The 17,606-nt window shown below is 35.2% G+C and overlaps 1 protein-coding gene across 16 annotated transcripts in view; it reads right to left on the reverse strand.

The window, feature by feature from the left end:
• PCNX1 (pecanex 1) overlaps nt 1–17,606 on the reverse strand; it is a 184,440-nt gene that overhangs the window by 40,546 nt on the left and 126,288 nt on the right. For 11 of the 16 annotated variants that reach the window (XM_086319972.1, XM_086319971.1, XM_086319970.1 and 8 more), the window contains 7 exons: nt 15,698–15,848; nt 13,708–13,849; nt 12,589–12,766; nt 10,055–10,163; nt 8,868–8,997; nt 5,642–5,700; nt 3,270–3,485 (listed from right to left, as the gene is read on the reverse strand). In XM_086319972.1, the coding sequence (XP_086176098.1) occupies nt 3,270–3,485; nt 5,642–5,700; nt 8,868–8,997; nt 10,055–10,163; nt 12,589–12,766; nt 13,708–13,849; nt 15,698–15,848 (985 nt within the window). Of the gene's footprint in view, nt 1–3,269; nt 3,486–5,641; nt 5,701–8,867; nt 8,998–10,054; nt 10,164–11,805; nt 11,915–12,588; nt 12,767–13,707; nt 13,850–15,697; nt 15,849–17,606 lie in introns of those variants that run through there. The other 5 variants (XM_086319982.1, XM_086319980.1, XM_086319977.1 and 2 more) reach the window with 3 other exon arrangements.

The raw sequence follows: 17,606 nt of genomic DNA on the forward strand, positions 1-17,606 counted from the left end.
CTCATTAGAACTGATTCAAATGTATTCTTTTTAATGGCTGAGTAATACTCCATTGTGTATATGTACCACAGCTTTCTTATCCATTCATCTGCTGATGGACATCTAGGTTGCTTCCATGTCCTGGCTATTATAAACAGTGCTGCGATGAACATTGGGGTACACGTGTCTCTTTCTCTTCTGGTTTCCTCATTGTGTATGCCCAGCAGTGGGATTGCTGGATCATAAGGCAGTTCTATTTCCAGTTTGTTAAGGAATCTCCACACTGTTCTCCATAGTGGCTGTACTAGTTTGCATTCCCACCAACAGTGTAAGAGGGTTCCCTTTTCTCCACACCCTCTCCAGCATTTATTGCTTGTAGACTTTTGCATTGCAGCCATTCTGACTGGTGTGAAATGGTACCTCATGGTGGTTTTGATTTGCATTTCTCTGATAATGAGTGATGTTGAGCATCTTTTCATGTGTTTGTTAGCCATCTGTATGTCTTCTTTGGAGAAATGTCTATTTAGTTCTTTGGCCCATTTTTTGATTGGGTCATTTATTTTTCTGGAGTTGAGCTGTAGGAGTTGCTTGTATATTTTTGAGATTAGTTGTTTGTCAGTTGCTTCATTTGCTATTATTTTCTCCCATTCTGAAGGCTGTCTTTTCACCTTGCTAATAGTTTCCTTTGATGTGCAGAAGCTTTTAAGGTTAATTAGGTCCCATTTGTTTATTTTTGCTTTTATTTCCAATATTCTGGGAGGTGGGTCATAGAGGATCCTGCTGTGATGTATGTCAGAGAGTGTTTTGCCTACGTTCTTCTCTAGGAGTTTTATAGTTTCTGGTCTTACATTTAGATCTTTAATCCATTTTGAGTTTATTTTTGTGTATGGTGTTAGAAAGTGTTCTAGTTTCATTCTTTTACAAGTGGTTGACCAGATTTCCCAGCACCACTTGTTAAAGAGATTGTCTTTAATCCATTGTATATTCTTGCCTCCTTTGTCAAAGGTGTCCATATGTGCGTGGATTTATCTCTGGGCTTTCTATTTTGTTCCATTGATCTATATTTTGGTCTTTGTGCCAGTACCATACTGTCTTGATAACTGTGGCTTTGTAGTAGAGCCTGAAGTCAGGTAGGTTGATTCCTCCAGTTCCATTCTTCTTTCTCAAGATCGCTTTGGCTATTCAAGGTTTTTTATATTTCCATACAAATTGTGAAATTATTTGTTCTAGCTCTGTGAAGAATACTGTTGGTAGCTTGATAGGGATTCCATTGAATCTATAAATTGCTTTGGGTAGTATAATCATTTTCACTATATTGATTCTTCCAATCCATGAACATGGTATATTTCTCCATCTATTAGTGTCCTCTTTGATTTCTTTCACCAGTGAAAAACCACTGAAAATTTTAACCACGGAAAGGACGTAACTGAATTTGCCGTAAGAAAAAGAATCACTATGGCTGAATGAAGAATTACAGGGGCCTCTTGCTATTGAAACTCAACATGAGTTCCGAAGATAACACGGGGCTTCCCTGGTGGCTCAGATGGTAAAGAATCTGCCTGTCATGTGGGAGATCTGGGTTTGATCCCTGGGTCAGGAAGATCCCCTGGAGAAGGGAATGGCTACTCACTTCAGTACTTTGGCCTGGAGAATTTGATGGAAAGAGGAACCTGGCAGGCTATATTTCAGGGGGTTGCAAAGAGTTGGACATGACTGAATGACTAACATTTTCACTTTCAGAAAGTTAACGAGTACTGCATTCCCAAAATGATTTGAGTTGTTCTTAATGAGAGTTTGGATGGAAAAGATTTATCCAAAATTTTATTTGAATCTATTTGGTACCAGAGAGTAAGGTTGGGAGAGTGAAATTTTGTATCGATTTTTGATTTGGAGCATTTCTGACCAATCTGATGGAATGAGCAGTAAGAAGGACTCCTTTCCAATTCACACACACAGAAATGCTGGATAAAATAGCCTCCCCACAAAATATTTGTTAAAGAAAAAGTTAAAAAAGCAAAGGTGAAATCTTCAGGTGCCAGCAATTTAAGAAGAAAGTGAAGTTACAGCAGTGGTATCTACAGTGGTGAGGGGGTGCCAACTTTTGGATGAGACCAATTGCATTGAATTTGAACAGCAGTGGGTTAAGATCCTAGAAGAGACAGAATTAAGGTTCTGAGCTTCTGATGGAGAGTCAGGAACAAATCATAAGACAATAGGACATTTTGAAAAAGAGAGAGAGAATGGATTACAAATAAATAGCAAACATTAACATTTACTACCCTCAGAGTTACACAAGTAAAATCTTAATTTCTGATGAATGCAGTAACTTTAGAAAAGCACTTGCTTATTAACAAAGATATTACATGAAAAAGGTGCAAACTTTCTGATTCAATACTATGGCAAAAATAAAGCTATAGGGTACAGGTCTGATTTGATCCTCTATTTAGACAAATGCTTTGACAAATGCTTTATTTCCTGTTTCAAGTTAAAAACACCTATGGTACTTCTTAGAATAGATCAAAACACTGCTTGAATGCTTTCTCTAAGAACTTTCCAGTCCCAATATTCCCTAGGTTGGATACATGTGCACTAATAGGACTCCTTCAATTCCTATGAAATAAGTTTTCATTTCTGCCTACAAGACATTCACTTTATAGCAGTTGATAACATCAAGCTCATATGTTTCTGAATGCACAATTTTCTGTGTAAAAATAGCTTCATTTGTCAGTATACAAATTTGTTGAGGGCTGGCGGGGGAAGAGGGAATCACTGCTTAATGGATGTGAGGTTTTATTTGGGGATGATGAAAATGCTTTGGAACTAGACAGAGGTGGTGGTTGTGCAATATCATGAATGCACTTAAATGCCACTGATTTGTTCACTTTAAAATTGATGTTATGTGAACTTCATCTCAATTAAAAAAAACTGTTGCAGACAATGGCATGGCAACCACATGAAAGTAACTCAGCTAATCTCTGCCTCTAATGAATGTATGCGCTAATCACAGAGAGACAAACAAGAGGGCAAGCACAGAACAGAAATTCACTATCACCAGGAAAACAAGTGTATTATACACTATAGATACTACCTTTACATACCGAGCATATTGCAAAAAATTGTTCTTCTCTGAATGTGAAATTTGGAAAAAAACTAGTAATTACTCTTTAATAGCTTTTCTCCTTCCACAATTCCAAAGGCTAAAGATCTTTTAACTTTCTATTGGAGATGTAAACACATAAAACTTAGATGTCACAGGAGTACGTTATAGAAATTAAAGGTTAATACCTTACCTCTGAATTCAAGTCCTCGCAGCTGGAAAGTCACCAGCCCATTTCCAATCTCTATAAGGTGGACTAACGCATTGAGGTAGTCAGAGGCGAGAATGAAACAGTCCCCAGTACTATAGTTTCCCCACCGTCCTAGGAGCAAGTCACCACATAGACTGTGTTGTAGGGATCGGGTTAAATGCTCATAAAAGATGGAATTCAGATTGTTGTCATCTGATCCTATAAGAAGGGATTAAAAAATGTTAAATTATTTTAAGTCCCCTTTATATCTACAAATAAGATTATTAAAAGTATTAAAACTAATTTCCAGTTAGGGTTATATCTATATTTAACAAGGAGGACAATATTTAGATATCCTTAGACTTTCTACAGAAAAATGAAACAAAGGACAATGGGAAAATTTCTCAGAGTTAGAAGTCACATAACCTCTCTAAATCTCTGGTTCCCATTCATAAAATGCAAGAATTGGATTAGATAAGATCTTAGATAAGATCTAAGGTCATTTCCGCCTCTTTAGCAGACCATGATCTTTTCTATCATTGCTCAGTTAACTTTATAATTAAAACCATGTAAGAGAAATGAAAAAGATAAAAGCAATTTAAAACCACAACAAGATAAAAAGTTTCATTTTGATAAACTAACTTTTATCAAACTATTTTGATAAAATGAAAGTTTCTCAGTCGTGTCCAACTCTGCAACCCATGGAATTCTCTAGGCCAGAGTACTAGAGTGGGTAGCCTTTCCCTTCTCCAGGGGATCTTCCAAACCCAGGGATCGAACCCAGGTCTCCCACATGGCAGGCGGATTCTTTATCAGCTGAGCCACAAGGGAAGCCCAAGAATACTGGAGTGGGTAGCCTATCCCTTCTCCAGGGGATCTTCCCAATCCAGGGATCGAACCCAGGTCTCCTGCAATGCAGGCGAATTCTTAGCCAACTGAGCTTTCAGGGAAGCCCAACAATGGTAAAAGAAGGTAGTTAAGTAATATGCTGCTGAGGCTGCTAAGTCGCTTCAGTTGTGTCCGACTCTGAGCGACCCCATAGATGGCCTCCCATCAGTGATATGAGATTTGGACAAACAAGACAGTCCAAAACAAAAAGCTGGTCACTTAAAAACAAAACAAAAAACAACTGTATATTGAGATGTCTAATATTAGTTTAACAGAAATAAACCATATATATAGTAACAGCAACAAGGAATCAGAAAAATTCATTAGTCATCCTTTAAGAAAAAAAATTATGATAAAACATCACCCAATAAATGACTGTCTTCAAAAGTAGTGCATCCAAAGCAATAATCTATAAATGGGTGCCCAAAGTATAGAACTAAAGAATGGCAATATATACTAAGCTAAATGCTTATTTTAAACTCAGCTTAACTAAATAACAAAATAAAAAGGAAAGCTTAGGCTCAAGCTTCAATAAAACAGTTATATCTGATGCTCTGTCTGCTCATTATGAAAGTGTGCATATTACTTCCAGACATTGGTCTCTGTGATACGCAGGAAGGCAACATTCCAAGCCCCTTCCAAGGACATATCGGAGTTGAGACAGCTGTTTCACCCACCAGAACATGATAAACAGTCATTAATATCAAATAAGTAGTCTTCCTTAATCCAATTTTATAATTATGAATCAATCTGATTACTATAATTTAGTTTCTCAAGCAGAGTACTTGAGTAATCTGTGAGTCAATGAAAACAAATATTCCAGTCTATGGGGAGCCATATTTCTTTTAGTAGATTAATACACTGATACTCCAGTTGATACATTAATCTTTTATGGCTGGGACAATGAGACTCACTCTTTCTGTGCCAGAATATAGGTAATAGGTAGGCCCACAGGCCCAAAGTTTAGATAATGGTAATGATCTGTCTGTTCAGTCGCTCAGTCATGTAATGAGACCAGCAAAATCTCACCCAATGAAGTCTTACCTTGAGTGGCTATTTGGCTCCTATAGAGGACCTCTCTGTATACAATAAGCTAAATGAAATTACATTAACACTTATCTAAACATCTGGGGAGGCAGAGAAGCAAACATATTAATAAGTAAAGTTCAGACTGCATACTCTTCAATACCCCTCAGCAGTTTTACTTTCACCGTGCTCTACTTTTTTAACCTATGTAAGAAAAACCTTTGAATGGCAGTTTTTATGCTTATCAGCATTCTTAAAATGCATTTTATAAAAGATGAGTATATAAATTTTAGATACTCTAGTTCACATGTACTTTGCTGAAGTAAAACAAAGCAAAGGATATTTAGTTAATAAAAAAATGACCTCTGGATGCCACAGAGGATTCCCAGCAAGTTGACGGTGAAGTACAAATATAACAAATTCCTTAGACTTGCTTCTTTACTCAAAAATAGGGCTATTACCTGGATTTCTATCAAGCTGGGACGCTAATCTGGTATTTGAATGATCCACTCGTTTTGTGCTGAAAAGGGCAAAACAAAACATCTTTAGTATGCTTTTTTATATTAAAGAAGCCTAATAATTAAAAGTGAGAAAACTATACAATACAGATGCAATAAATATTACTTTATGAAAATGAGAAAAATCTGTTTAGTAACATATTGATAAAGTTCTCCAATAGAACAATTTTAGGGTAAGGATTTATTTTTTACTCTTCTGCCTCTATCATATATAAACACATATTTTTTTCTTAGCTGATTTTTAACTGAACAGTGTATAGAAATACAGTGATGATTTTAATGTAAAAAATTTTGATTAGGTTGAAAAAATGTATACTGTACAGTTCCTAAAAATACTCAGTGCATGAAACATTCCTTGTAAAGGAAATATTAATGTCCATGGGACAATGTTCATTAAAATAGTGGTTTCCAAAATGTGGTCCCCAGAACCTGGAGCATGAGACTCAAGATCTTTTCAGGGAGTTTTCCAAATCAAAACCATTTTCATAATAGTACTGAACTGGTATTTGCTTTGTTTTTTTCCCCACTGTGTTGACAACTGCGCTGATGGTGCAAAAACAATGGTGGATAAGACTGCTGATGCTTTAACATGAATCAAGGCAGTGGCACCAAACTGTACTATTTTTCACTGCTACCTATGCACAAGAAAAAACAAATAAAAATTCAGTTTCCCTTAAAAATGTCCTTAATGAAGCAACAAAAACATTAATTTTATTAAACTGCAGTCCCTCAGTACAGGTCCTTTTAATATCGTGTGTGATACAATACACACACGATACACATAAAGCATTTCTGCTGCATTCTGAAATAGGATGACTATCTGAACAGAAAGCACTTGAGCAGCTATGTGACTTGCAGACTGCACTAGCTTTTTTCCCCATGGATCACCATTTTCACTTGAATAAACTATGACTATTCAGACTTGAGTATCTGACAGACATTTCTCAAGTGAAGAAAGAGAGTCTGACATTTCAAGGAAAATAACTGATAATTATACCTGTTGCCAATAATAAAAATTTAAGATTTCAAGTAAATATTAGAATTTTAGAAAACTTTCATTTACCACTATGTGCTTGATAGCTTCCCAATACTTCAGTACTTTTGAGATTGGTGGTGATATAAATATACATATATATAATATTGTATAATGAAATAGGTCAAAATCTGGAATAAATACATTACTTACTGAACTAGTATTTTCCAAATGATAAATAAAGATGTTATAAGCATATGCATGGGTAAAAGATCCATTCACACTATAAGACATATCAGTGACTTTTGATGTAATACAGTTCCCAAAATTCACTGATATAGTTTTAGATTCCACATTTCCACTAATCATTAGGAAACTACCATTTGTCAAAGGATCAAAGAAGAATACCCACAATTATCTAAAAAAGATATTAAAATACTTTCTTTTCAAACTATATGTCTGTATGGGGCCAGATTTACTCTATATACTTGAACCAGAACAACATATTGCAACAACAGATTGAATGCAGAAGCAAGTAAGAGAATCCAGCTGTCTTTTATTAAGCCAGACATTAAAGAGATTTACAAAACTAAGAAAACAATGACATTCTTCTGATTTTTTTGGTGTGGAATGGGAAATAGTTATTCTTCATTAGAAAAATGTCATTTATATTAACATGTAATGAGTTTATTGTTATCTTTATATTAATAAACATTTAAAATTCTGAGTTTTGATTTGTACTGGGCTTCCCTGATGGCTCAGTGGGTAAGGACTTAGCCTGCAATGCAGGAAACACAGAAGACATGGGTTCAATCCCTGGGTCAAGAAGATCCTCAGGAGAAGGAAATGGCAATCCACTGCAGTATTCTTGCTTGAAAAATCGCATGGATGGAGGAGACTGGCTGGCTACAGTCTAAAGGGTTGCAAAGAGTCAGACATGACTGACTAAGCACAGCACACGCAGCACGTTGTACAGTATCTGTGCGTGTATGTGTGTGCTAAGTTGCTTCAATCATGTCTGACTCTTTGCGACTCCATGGACAGTATGTAGCCTGCCAGGCTCCTCTGTCCATGGCAAGAATACTGGAGTGGACTGCCATGCCCTCCTCCAGGGGATCTTCCTGACCCAGGGATCGAATCCACATCTCGTCTCCTGCACGGGCAGGCAGCTTCTTTACCACTGAGCCACCACTGAGGGGTGTAGTAGATAAAATATCTGCAACAAGAACTCTTTGGAGACTTCAATAATTTTAAGATTTTATGTGAAGGGGTTCTGAGATCAAAAAAGTTTAATAACTGCTGCCACGGAAGTTATTCTGAACTAAAGTTAAGTTGGCCCAAAAGAAAACAAAGACATAAATAAACACTGAAATTCACCAAAAAGGGAAACATTATGTGTGGTTTTAGGTAAAAGACCAGAGAAGAAGTTTCACACCTATAAGCTAGCTCATTGTTCAAAAGTCAAGATTACCATTTTCACCTATTATATGTGCCAATGTGTGACAGTGTGGAGAGAAATGCAGTCATGGAGCTGGCCAGCTAAGTTATACATTTGTACAAACTCTTTCTGAATCAATACATTAATATATATCATAAGTCTTTATAAAGTTTAAGCTCCATGATTCAGTATTTCTCCTTTAGATATTTTCATATATTAAAAAAGAAAAAAAATTTGCAAAGATTATATACGAAGATAGTTTCTAGGCATCATATTAAACATCTCATCTAAGGAACTAAGCTTCAATGCAGAAAACACTTTATGTACAAAGATGGTCATTTAAAAGTCTGTCCTCATGAAAAACTACAAATAATCTAGAAAACGTTTAGCTCTAAAAACACCTTTCTTAGAAAACTACGAGATAACTAATTATGACTGCTATAATGAAGTAACATTGTGTAGCATAAAGTTTCAGAGTAAGAATAATGTGAAACAATTCTAAGAAATAACATTAAAAGCAAACAGAAAATGAATATATGTAACTAGAACTATGTTTTAAAATCTTAGGAGAAAAAAAAAAGAAAATTGATTCTTCCAATTTTATACAATTTTGGAACTTTAAGAGTATTCATAAAATTTCAAATATTTCAATACAAAAACTGATTAACCAAGAAAAATTTACAATAATGTTGTCAATAGCTTTTCCTAGAAAAAAAAAAAAGATAAAAATTGGCTTTCAAAGATTTGTCTTTACTCACTTATAGTCTCTCTCCCAGAATTTCACAGGCCGAACATATGATGTGATGAATATTGCACTTCCCAAAAAGGGGTTCAGTGGAGTAGAAAAGAAGGCTGACACGGCAGCCTGAACAAACAACATGGCTGAATCTATGGGAAAACTGGTTAAGGATCTTAACATTTATCTGGTTATTACACACACACATGCACACATTCACCTCTCTCATAAACATACCACAGTTACAGCAGTTAGAAAGATGAGGTTCATCAGAGGAATACAGAAGAAAGTGTCCCTTCATACAGTGGGCAGTATGAGGGGTAGAAGTAAAAAGACATAGCCAGGAATGTACAGCCCAGCATGATGCTGTGAAAGGAGCCAAATAAATATTTGCTAACGTGTGTTTGGTAAAATTCCATGTACCACTTGGGTAGATATACCCAAACCATGCTTGGTTTTAAACTTCTAGACGATAAAAACTAAAATTTAAAGATACAGAAAGTGTGCATATCAACACATACATGGTCATTAACTTTTATGCTTACTTAGAATGTACATTTAAGATGAGAACATAAAATTTTGAACATAAAAGTTTAATTATAATCCTATCATTATGGAAAATGTTTTGAACCCTCATTCATTTATATGTATCTTTAAACATATTTTATATGTATTGAAAATTCGTAGATTTTAATACTCACATATATTAAACATAAAATTTTTAATCAGCATCACTTAATTATTAAACTTTAATACTGTCCTCATGCTCAGATGATCTGTGGACCACAAACATTAATACAAAGTAAACAATCAAAATCGGTACAGGTGTGGGTTCAAAGGATTATGAGTTTCTGATAATTTATCATACAGTAACCTATATTCTGGGCTTCCCAGGTGGCTCTAGTGGTAAAGAACCTGCCTGTTAATGCAGGAGACGTAAGAGACATGGATCTGATCCCTGGGTAGGGAAGATCCCCTGGAGGAGGGCATGGCAACCCACTCCAATGTTCTTGCCTAGAGAATCCCTTGGACGGAGGAGCATGGTGAGCTACAGTCCATAGAGTCACAATGAGTCAGACATGACTGAAGTGACTTAGCACGCATGCATGTACCCTATATTCTATGCCTGGGAAAAGTTATGCCTACAAACCAACATTCTCATCAAGGATATGACTGCCCTTTCTTATAAAATTTTTATTAGAAGGATACGGGGCACTGCAAAAGGCTGAGCGAAAGCATGGAAAGCAGAACCCCAAGTAATCTGCCATGGGGCAATATAAGTATACACAAACTGCAACTTATAAAGGAGTTCCCAAAGCTGTAGGAGGAAAAAAAAACAGCAAAAAGGTTTTTATCAGACTTTTAAAATAGAAAATGAAAAACTTCTAAAATGATTTTGAAATGAAATGACCCTGCCAAAACACCACACATGTTTTTAAGTAAAGACGGTTAACTGACTTATGGATTATTATTATTTTTTATTCTATGCTCTCTACTGGTTATATTACAACTACAAACAAAAAAAAAAGGTAGGAAATATAGATGTCTGTAAAACTTACGCAATAAATACGTATTTTTATTCTAATACATTTCCCTCAAATTTTGGTGCTTTGGGAACTGAGCATGTTTTAAAGGCAATGTCAAAAGGAATTTGAAAGCAGCCAGGAAGGGGATAAGATGTAATACAGTTGTCACTGCCTATTTGCCTAAGAATTTTATTAGTGTGTATCAGGCATCTGTTCATAATCAGAACTATTACTGCCAATGGAAACATAATGTACATTTCCATCTTATTTAAATTAGGATCTGTTTTGCTGTTGAATATGTCTTCAACACTGAAACACAATTATTGCCTTTGCCTAAGGTTGCCTCTGCATGCTAGGCAACACAAGAGCCCATTCTTAGAACAGATCACAGAATCTCAAAAGCAAGAGGTTCTGACTTACTCAATGCCATGATTCAGGCACCAAACACCTCAAATTTAAATTATTTAGCTGATTTACAAATGAACTTGTTTAATTTCTAAGTTAAAAAAGAAATCACAACCTCAACCAATCAGAAAATGCAGATGAACCCCTGCATTCTCTGCCATGACTCAAAATTGTGCTGACAATCCTCTGCACTAATGCGATCAGGATGACGGGAAGACTTATCAGAAACCATTACAACTGCTTAAAAACAGTGACTCAGAACACTCCTCCATCTCTAAATACAGACTGTACTCAAATCTGACTGTAATATTAAAGAAAAAGGACATGGAAAGTGGCTGGTGAAACCATTTTCATATTCAGAGTAATTGTTTTCTTGAAATACTATTAAATTGATGGTATATCTTACAATGGTATCTTAAAATAAATATTCAATACTACTTAGTATGACTATTAAGTTCTATGAAGTAGCCATATAAAATGCAAACTCCTTACCCTTTCTCTGTTTTGTTAACCAACGTAGCCTAAGCATCTAGAATAGTTCTGGAACATGCTCTGCTCTCAAAAATAATCTGCCTCACAAATGAAAGTATTAAGAAAATGCAAACTAATGTGAGTTAAGTGTAGTGACTATTTCAGGGATTGTTTAGTTTATACTTTACTGCAACTTTCACTTTTTTCCAACCAGTATAAGAAGATTCAATACAATTTCCAATCTAAATATTAAGTTTGTGAGGAATCACATGCTTTTTTAATTCAAACTAACTTTCTGGCTTCCTCCTTTGGTTAAACATGCTCACTAAAAGAGGAAATAAGTGATATAAATGTAAATGAATTAGTAATTGAGCAAATATGATACTGCAATATTTTAGAAGCTATTTAGCATGATCTATAGTACAGTATCTAGAAACTGACTACTACTGAAACCTTGCTCAATTAATGGTTTTCATTTGCACTGTCCCCATGCTAGGCCAGATCTCTATCAAATCTAAATTACTATCACAATCTCTTAAGCTGTTCTCCATACCTTTAGGTTCTCTCTTCCCCAATTCATCCCAAATGTGGCTGACCAGGCTAACTTTTCTAAAACTGGGCTTTCATTGTGTTTTGTAGCTGCTCATACGCTTCAGCTCTCTGTTACCTATCAAATGGGATAATATATGTCAAAGTCCTTTGTATGTGGTCAGTGTTAAAACAAAATCTAAACTCTATTTAATTTCAAATAATCTGCACAACTGGTCATTCAGAAAGGCAGTACGGTTTAGCAAAAAGATTCTTGGAGGCAGAAGATGCAGGTTTTACCATCTCATCTGTAGGACTAAAAGCACCTATCTGATGGGTGGAAAACAAATCTTAGAAGCATTCTGTAAACTTCAGAGTATTCTGCAAATAAACTAGTGTCTGATCGTTCCCACATGGGTTCGTTGCTCTCAGTCTCTACCATTTTCACTCAGCATCAGGTTATTTCCTCTGCCCACAGCTCAGTTCAATTGTTACCATGTCTATTTCTAAACTCCAAAATCACACCCCCTTTTGGAAGATCCCATGTATTCAAAAATATATACTTATTAGAGTTCCTTTAATTTTCCCATATATTTAATTTCACCTTCCTACCTATAGCAAGAAATGTATCTTCTATGGGTCACAGTTGACTGGTATTGTTTAGGGATTCTAATTCTAAATAACTGGTTGACCAAAGAAAGATATTACTTAAAAGATAATGAAACAAATGAAATGCAAGCATAATCCTCACTAAATGGCATACCACTTAGGGAGACACTTTTTACAGACAAGAATGTTTTCTTCAGATATTACCTTGTTGAAGAGTATAGACATGAAGAAGAGATCCAAGAGCATGGTCTCTGAAAAAGCTTCATAGTCGATTTTGAAAAAGAGCACAGTAAAGATGACTGTGACATACTGATAGGTAGGACTGCTAAAAGAGGACCGCAGCAACTTCAGACCAGCAATGGTGATCATTAAAGCACCTAATCTACAGTACAGAGAAAGAACGTTAATCAAGTAATAACTGAAAACTCTAGATAATTATGAACTTCAGAAAAATTACCATTTCATTTACTAAGCTCAGAATATTATATCAAATTTAAACTTCAAATATTCCTTTTTAATAATGTGTCATGATTCTGATCCTTTATATAAATAAGCATGCTTAAAAAATAAGTAACAAAAAACCCACACACACACACAAATAAGTGACAATATTGCAATTTTGACATTTGGTTCTCCAGGTTCTCAGTATTCCTACTGCTTTAACATTAATAGCATTTAGCACATAAAAACATATTAATAATGAAATATATATACTACTATGTATAAAATAGGTAATTAATGAGGGTGTAGTATGCAGCACAAGGAACTCTACTCAAAGCTCTGTTGTGACCTAAATAGGAAGGAAATCTAAAAGAGAGTCAATATATGTATATGTATGACTGATTCATTTTGCTGTACAGCAAGAAACTAACACAACATTATAAAGCAACTATAGCCCAATAAAAATGAACATGAAACAATGCTGGAAAAAAATCATATTAATGCTTACCCAACAACATGTACCTAGTAGGCCTACAGGATGACTGTATAGGCAAGTGACCACCTAAATGGTCTGACTCACATAGTATACAAAAATAATCATCTCCAAAACTTACCATCTAACAGTAAAATGAACCTTATTTAATAAATGTCATCTCATAAAATATAGGTTGACAATAAGATGCCTGGAGTAGTAATATGTCTAGAGCAGAAACAGATGTTCAGAAAAGGGAACTCAAAGACTGAATTTCACCTCAATTTTTCACACAGTACTTTGCACCAAAGAGACAATGATTATTCAATATTTGATCAATAACCTAAGAGAAGAGAGTGCTATGACAGTTCTCACCAGTCAAACTTAGATAAGAGGAATATCATACTTACTCTGTATCCAGTTTTTTTGGACTTGCAATTGTCTCTGCACTGCTACTAAGTTCATTGAGAACAATCAAAGGATAGATGATATTCTTCTCCACAAAAAGAAGCCACACATGAAGTTTTTCAAACCACATCACAGTAGCTGCATCTAACAAGGCAATATTAAGTTAAGAAGACCATGTATACATGCATTTTAATGCATAAAACAGTCTGTCAATGTCATAAGAAAGGAAAATCTTCCTACTCAAATTCAGCTCTACTATTAACAATGCAAAAAATCCAATACATCAGTCATTTGTCAATTTTATGAATTCTGAGCCACATTTCAATTTTCCAACTCAGATGTTAAATTTAGATGAGCTGAATTTCATTTTAAGCTTTACTTCTTGAAACCTCAGTTTTTAACCATAACTTTCTCTTATTTACACTTATAACATTTGGAGAAAAGGTTATTGAAGATAACTGTTCCTTTCACCCAAAAGAAATAAATGATCCATTAAACTGTTTTAAAAATCCTTACACTCACACATACACCTTTAATATATAAATCAGAAGAGCTTTGAAAGTATGGTATGTTTTGGATTCACACACTTCATTAAGTGTCATTTTCATTACCAGCAACATTTTCCCAATACTTGAACATTTAACGTCACTGGGGAAAGTGTCCAGGATAAACTGAAAGATTTAAAATAAGGTTCTCCAACTATCTGAAAATAATGTCAACTGCCTTTAAGAAGTTTTCTAATGGGTATTTTTCTTTATAGCTGTTAAAATCAACTTTGCTAATGCCTAACACTCTTATTAAGTGAAAAATGTTTTTTCAAAATTGAAAAAAATTTGGACTAAATGTTGTTAAGATGAAAACAAACTATAAGATCAATGGTTAACTTTAATGAAAACTGTTCTTTAAAACAAACCAGATGTACTTGCTAACATTTACATATGAAAGCAATCAATAATTAACCATAAAAAATATTTACATCACTATGAGTTATTTTCCTTACAGTAAGAACGGACCAGTACAGATTCTTTTAGTCTTGTGTCATTTTATTGCAATCTACACATTATTGTTTGGTTAATTATCTCTCCAGGATCAAAACAATGTTCAAGATCACAGTACCATGACGACTTAAGCAATTCTGCTAAAAAGCTCGGGAAATTTGCTTTGAGATTGCAAAGTCAAGTTTGGTATGGAAATCTTTCAAACACTTTCGAGTTTTTTACAGAAGTTATCTCCGAACAATTGAGAAATTCACTCTCCATATTAATTCATTAAACACTGGCTTGTTTAATCAATGGCATATAACAATGATGACACAGATATTAACTTTTATTATTTCTCTAAAATGAGGAAGTATAGTACATTAGAGGCCATTATAGGTTATGGAGCCAATGAACCAGACTGATAACTTATAATGGAAAGTAAAGGTTTATAGCAACAAGTAAAACACTTGTCGAATGGACCGGCCTTCTACTTCTTTTTAGTCATTTTATATTCTATCCTAAATTATCTGAATGAGAAAAAGCAATTACAAGTGCTTTCCACCTCTTTTCTCTTGATCAACTTTTAAAACTCTCTCTGGTAGGACACAGTGTCATTAGTGGAAACAGAAACCTATTCCTTTTATGATCTGAGTTAAAAATATGTCAGATGGAAGTCTTACAGGGGATTGAGTTGCCTGCAAATGGCAAGGAAGAACTGAGGGTAAAGGTGGGGCTGGAAAGAGAAGTCATAGACATACCCAAAGGATTAATCAATGAGAGGTCTGTGATGGACAATTTAGAGGAGGAAAGAGCAAGGTCTTATCCTGTGGAAAGTTAGCACTGACAATTAGACTTCAAATGAAATGAAAGCATCCTGCAAAAGGTCTGACAAAGAGCTGAGAAACACAAACCAAAGTGTTACCTGATGAAACTTATTTAACTGTCTGCCTGTCCACTAAGTAAAAGAAAAAATCCACAGTACTGAAAGGAAAAGTGTTAATGAACCACTTACTTCGAACTTCATACTGATTATACTCCACCGTCTTGAGCAGAGGGTGAGAGAAGCAGTGCCACGGCAGCTGCTTCCTAACTTGAGGCAGCACGTAATGGGTTACAAAACCCACGAAGCCGACCAGAGCGTACAACACATATTTGAGCGCAGGCTAAGGCAAGGATAAAGTTGAAAAAATTACAAGTGATTTTGAAAATGACTCAAAGAAGAACTTCTAATTTGTCAGTTCAATTTTAGTCACTTACAGCATCTGAGAACTAAACATTTGTCTACAGTTAACATTTCCATATTATGTAATTTTCTGATTAAAACAGCTATAAAAGTTAGTGGCTGGTCATGTAATACAGATATTTTAAAATGTGTTAACTACTTTGGTGTCTCACACTGCCAATGTAACTAGAGTATGGCCTGAGGTGTACCACTTCCTACTCTAGTAATGTTCTACGTGACTAGCAGAGCAATGTATTAAATTTTTACTAACAGAGATAAAAGACATTAGCTAAATATAACTGTAAATTTGAAGAGCAGGCCCAAACTTAAAATAGTATTATTTTGTTGTGTCTTTATGTAGTTTGGAAGAGAGTTCTTGTGTATGACTAAATTTACAAAAAAAACAAAGTACCATCACTTCAAATATTCAAACTAATTATTTAGAAACTAAAGAGGCCTGCATCTGACCCCTGAAGACTCACAGGATCTCACTCAGTTTGCAAGGTACTCAGGAGTTAATGGATCAAATTGGAAAAGAAGAAAACAAGCAAAAATGTTAAAATTAAATAATACAACCTTTGTTTACAGGCAAATGGAATAATAGAGACTTACTTTATTCCACATGAAATACAATAAAATGCATGAACCAATGTTTTGCAATGTATTAGACATAAGGAAATAAACAGTGAACCCTGAGAGAAAGAGAGCAGATGAGGTCAGTGTCAGGCCTGCTCCAGCTTACTGCCCTTAGAGAATTTTCAGACTGTACTGCAGGGAGGGGAACCCATGTAAGCCTGCAACCTCCTGAGTGGAGGAAATGGAACTTAGAGGCTGGGCATAGCAAGGCAACTAGAGCTCATCAGAGTAAACAGTTTTCTAAACAGAAAACTGCATGGACAGAGAAATGCATGGAGGAAGATCTGCAAAGGGTCTAGCTCGAGTATTCAGGGGAATGAGCCACACATGTGTGGGAACAGACCATGTGTGGCCAGAGAAAGAACCATGCCAAACTCACACAGCAGGCACTACTGTGCCTGTTCTCCCAAGCCAGACTGGAAAAATGCAACACTCCCAGAGCACTAGGCAGAGTATTCCAAAGGGTGTTGCCTTCAAAGGTAGGCAGAATATTAGCCCTAGACTGACTAGCCCTGTCCCAATTAAGCAATCTTAAAAGTTAGATTTGAGAGGATCAAACTGTTTACAAGGAACTTAGGGCCAAAAACAAAGTTCAAGAATATTTCTAGAAATAAAAAAATATCCAGTACCCACAAGGCAAAACATAATGCTTGACATCCAATCAAAAACAACCATGCACGCAAGGAATCAGGAAACTATGATTCATGGGGGAAAAAAAATCAGTTAATCAAAACCAACCCATAAGTAACACAGAAGTTAGGATTATGAGACATGGACATTAAGAGAGATAGAAGGGAATTACATTAAGTTCAAAAAAGTAAACAGAGGCATGAGAGATATAAAAAAGACCTGAAACCAACTTTGAAAGATGAAACTTGTTAATTCTGAGATTAAAAAATACACTGGATGGCATTAACTGTAGATTAAACATTACAGAAGAAAAGATTAGTGAACTTAATAACAAAGCAATAGAAACTATTCACAATTAAACATGCAGAGGGAAAAACAGAATTAAAAAAAAAAGTGAACTGTGGGACCAATTCAAGAGGCCAAAGATTATGTA

The sequence above is a fragment of the Bos grunniens genome, chromosome 10 (assembly GCF_055505025.1).
Source record: "Bos grunniens cultivar Pamir isolate PY7600 chromosome 10, Bosgru_T2T1.0, whole genome shotgun sequence".
In the NCBI taxonomy this organism is placed as follows: Eukaryota; Metazoa; Chordata; class Mammalia; order Artiodactyla; family Bovidae; genus Bos; species Bos grunniens.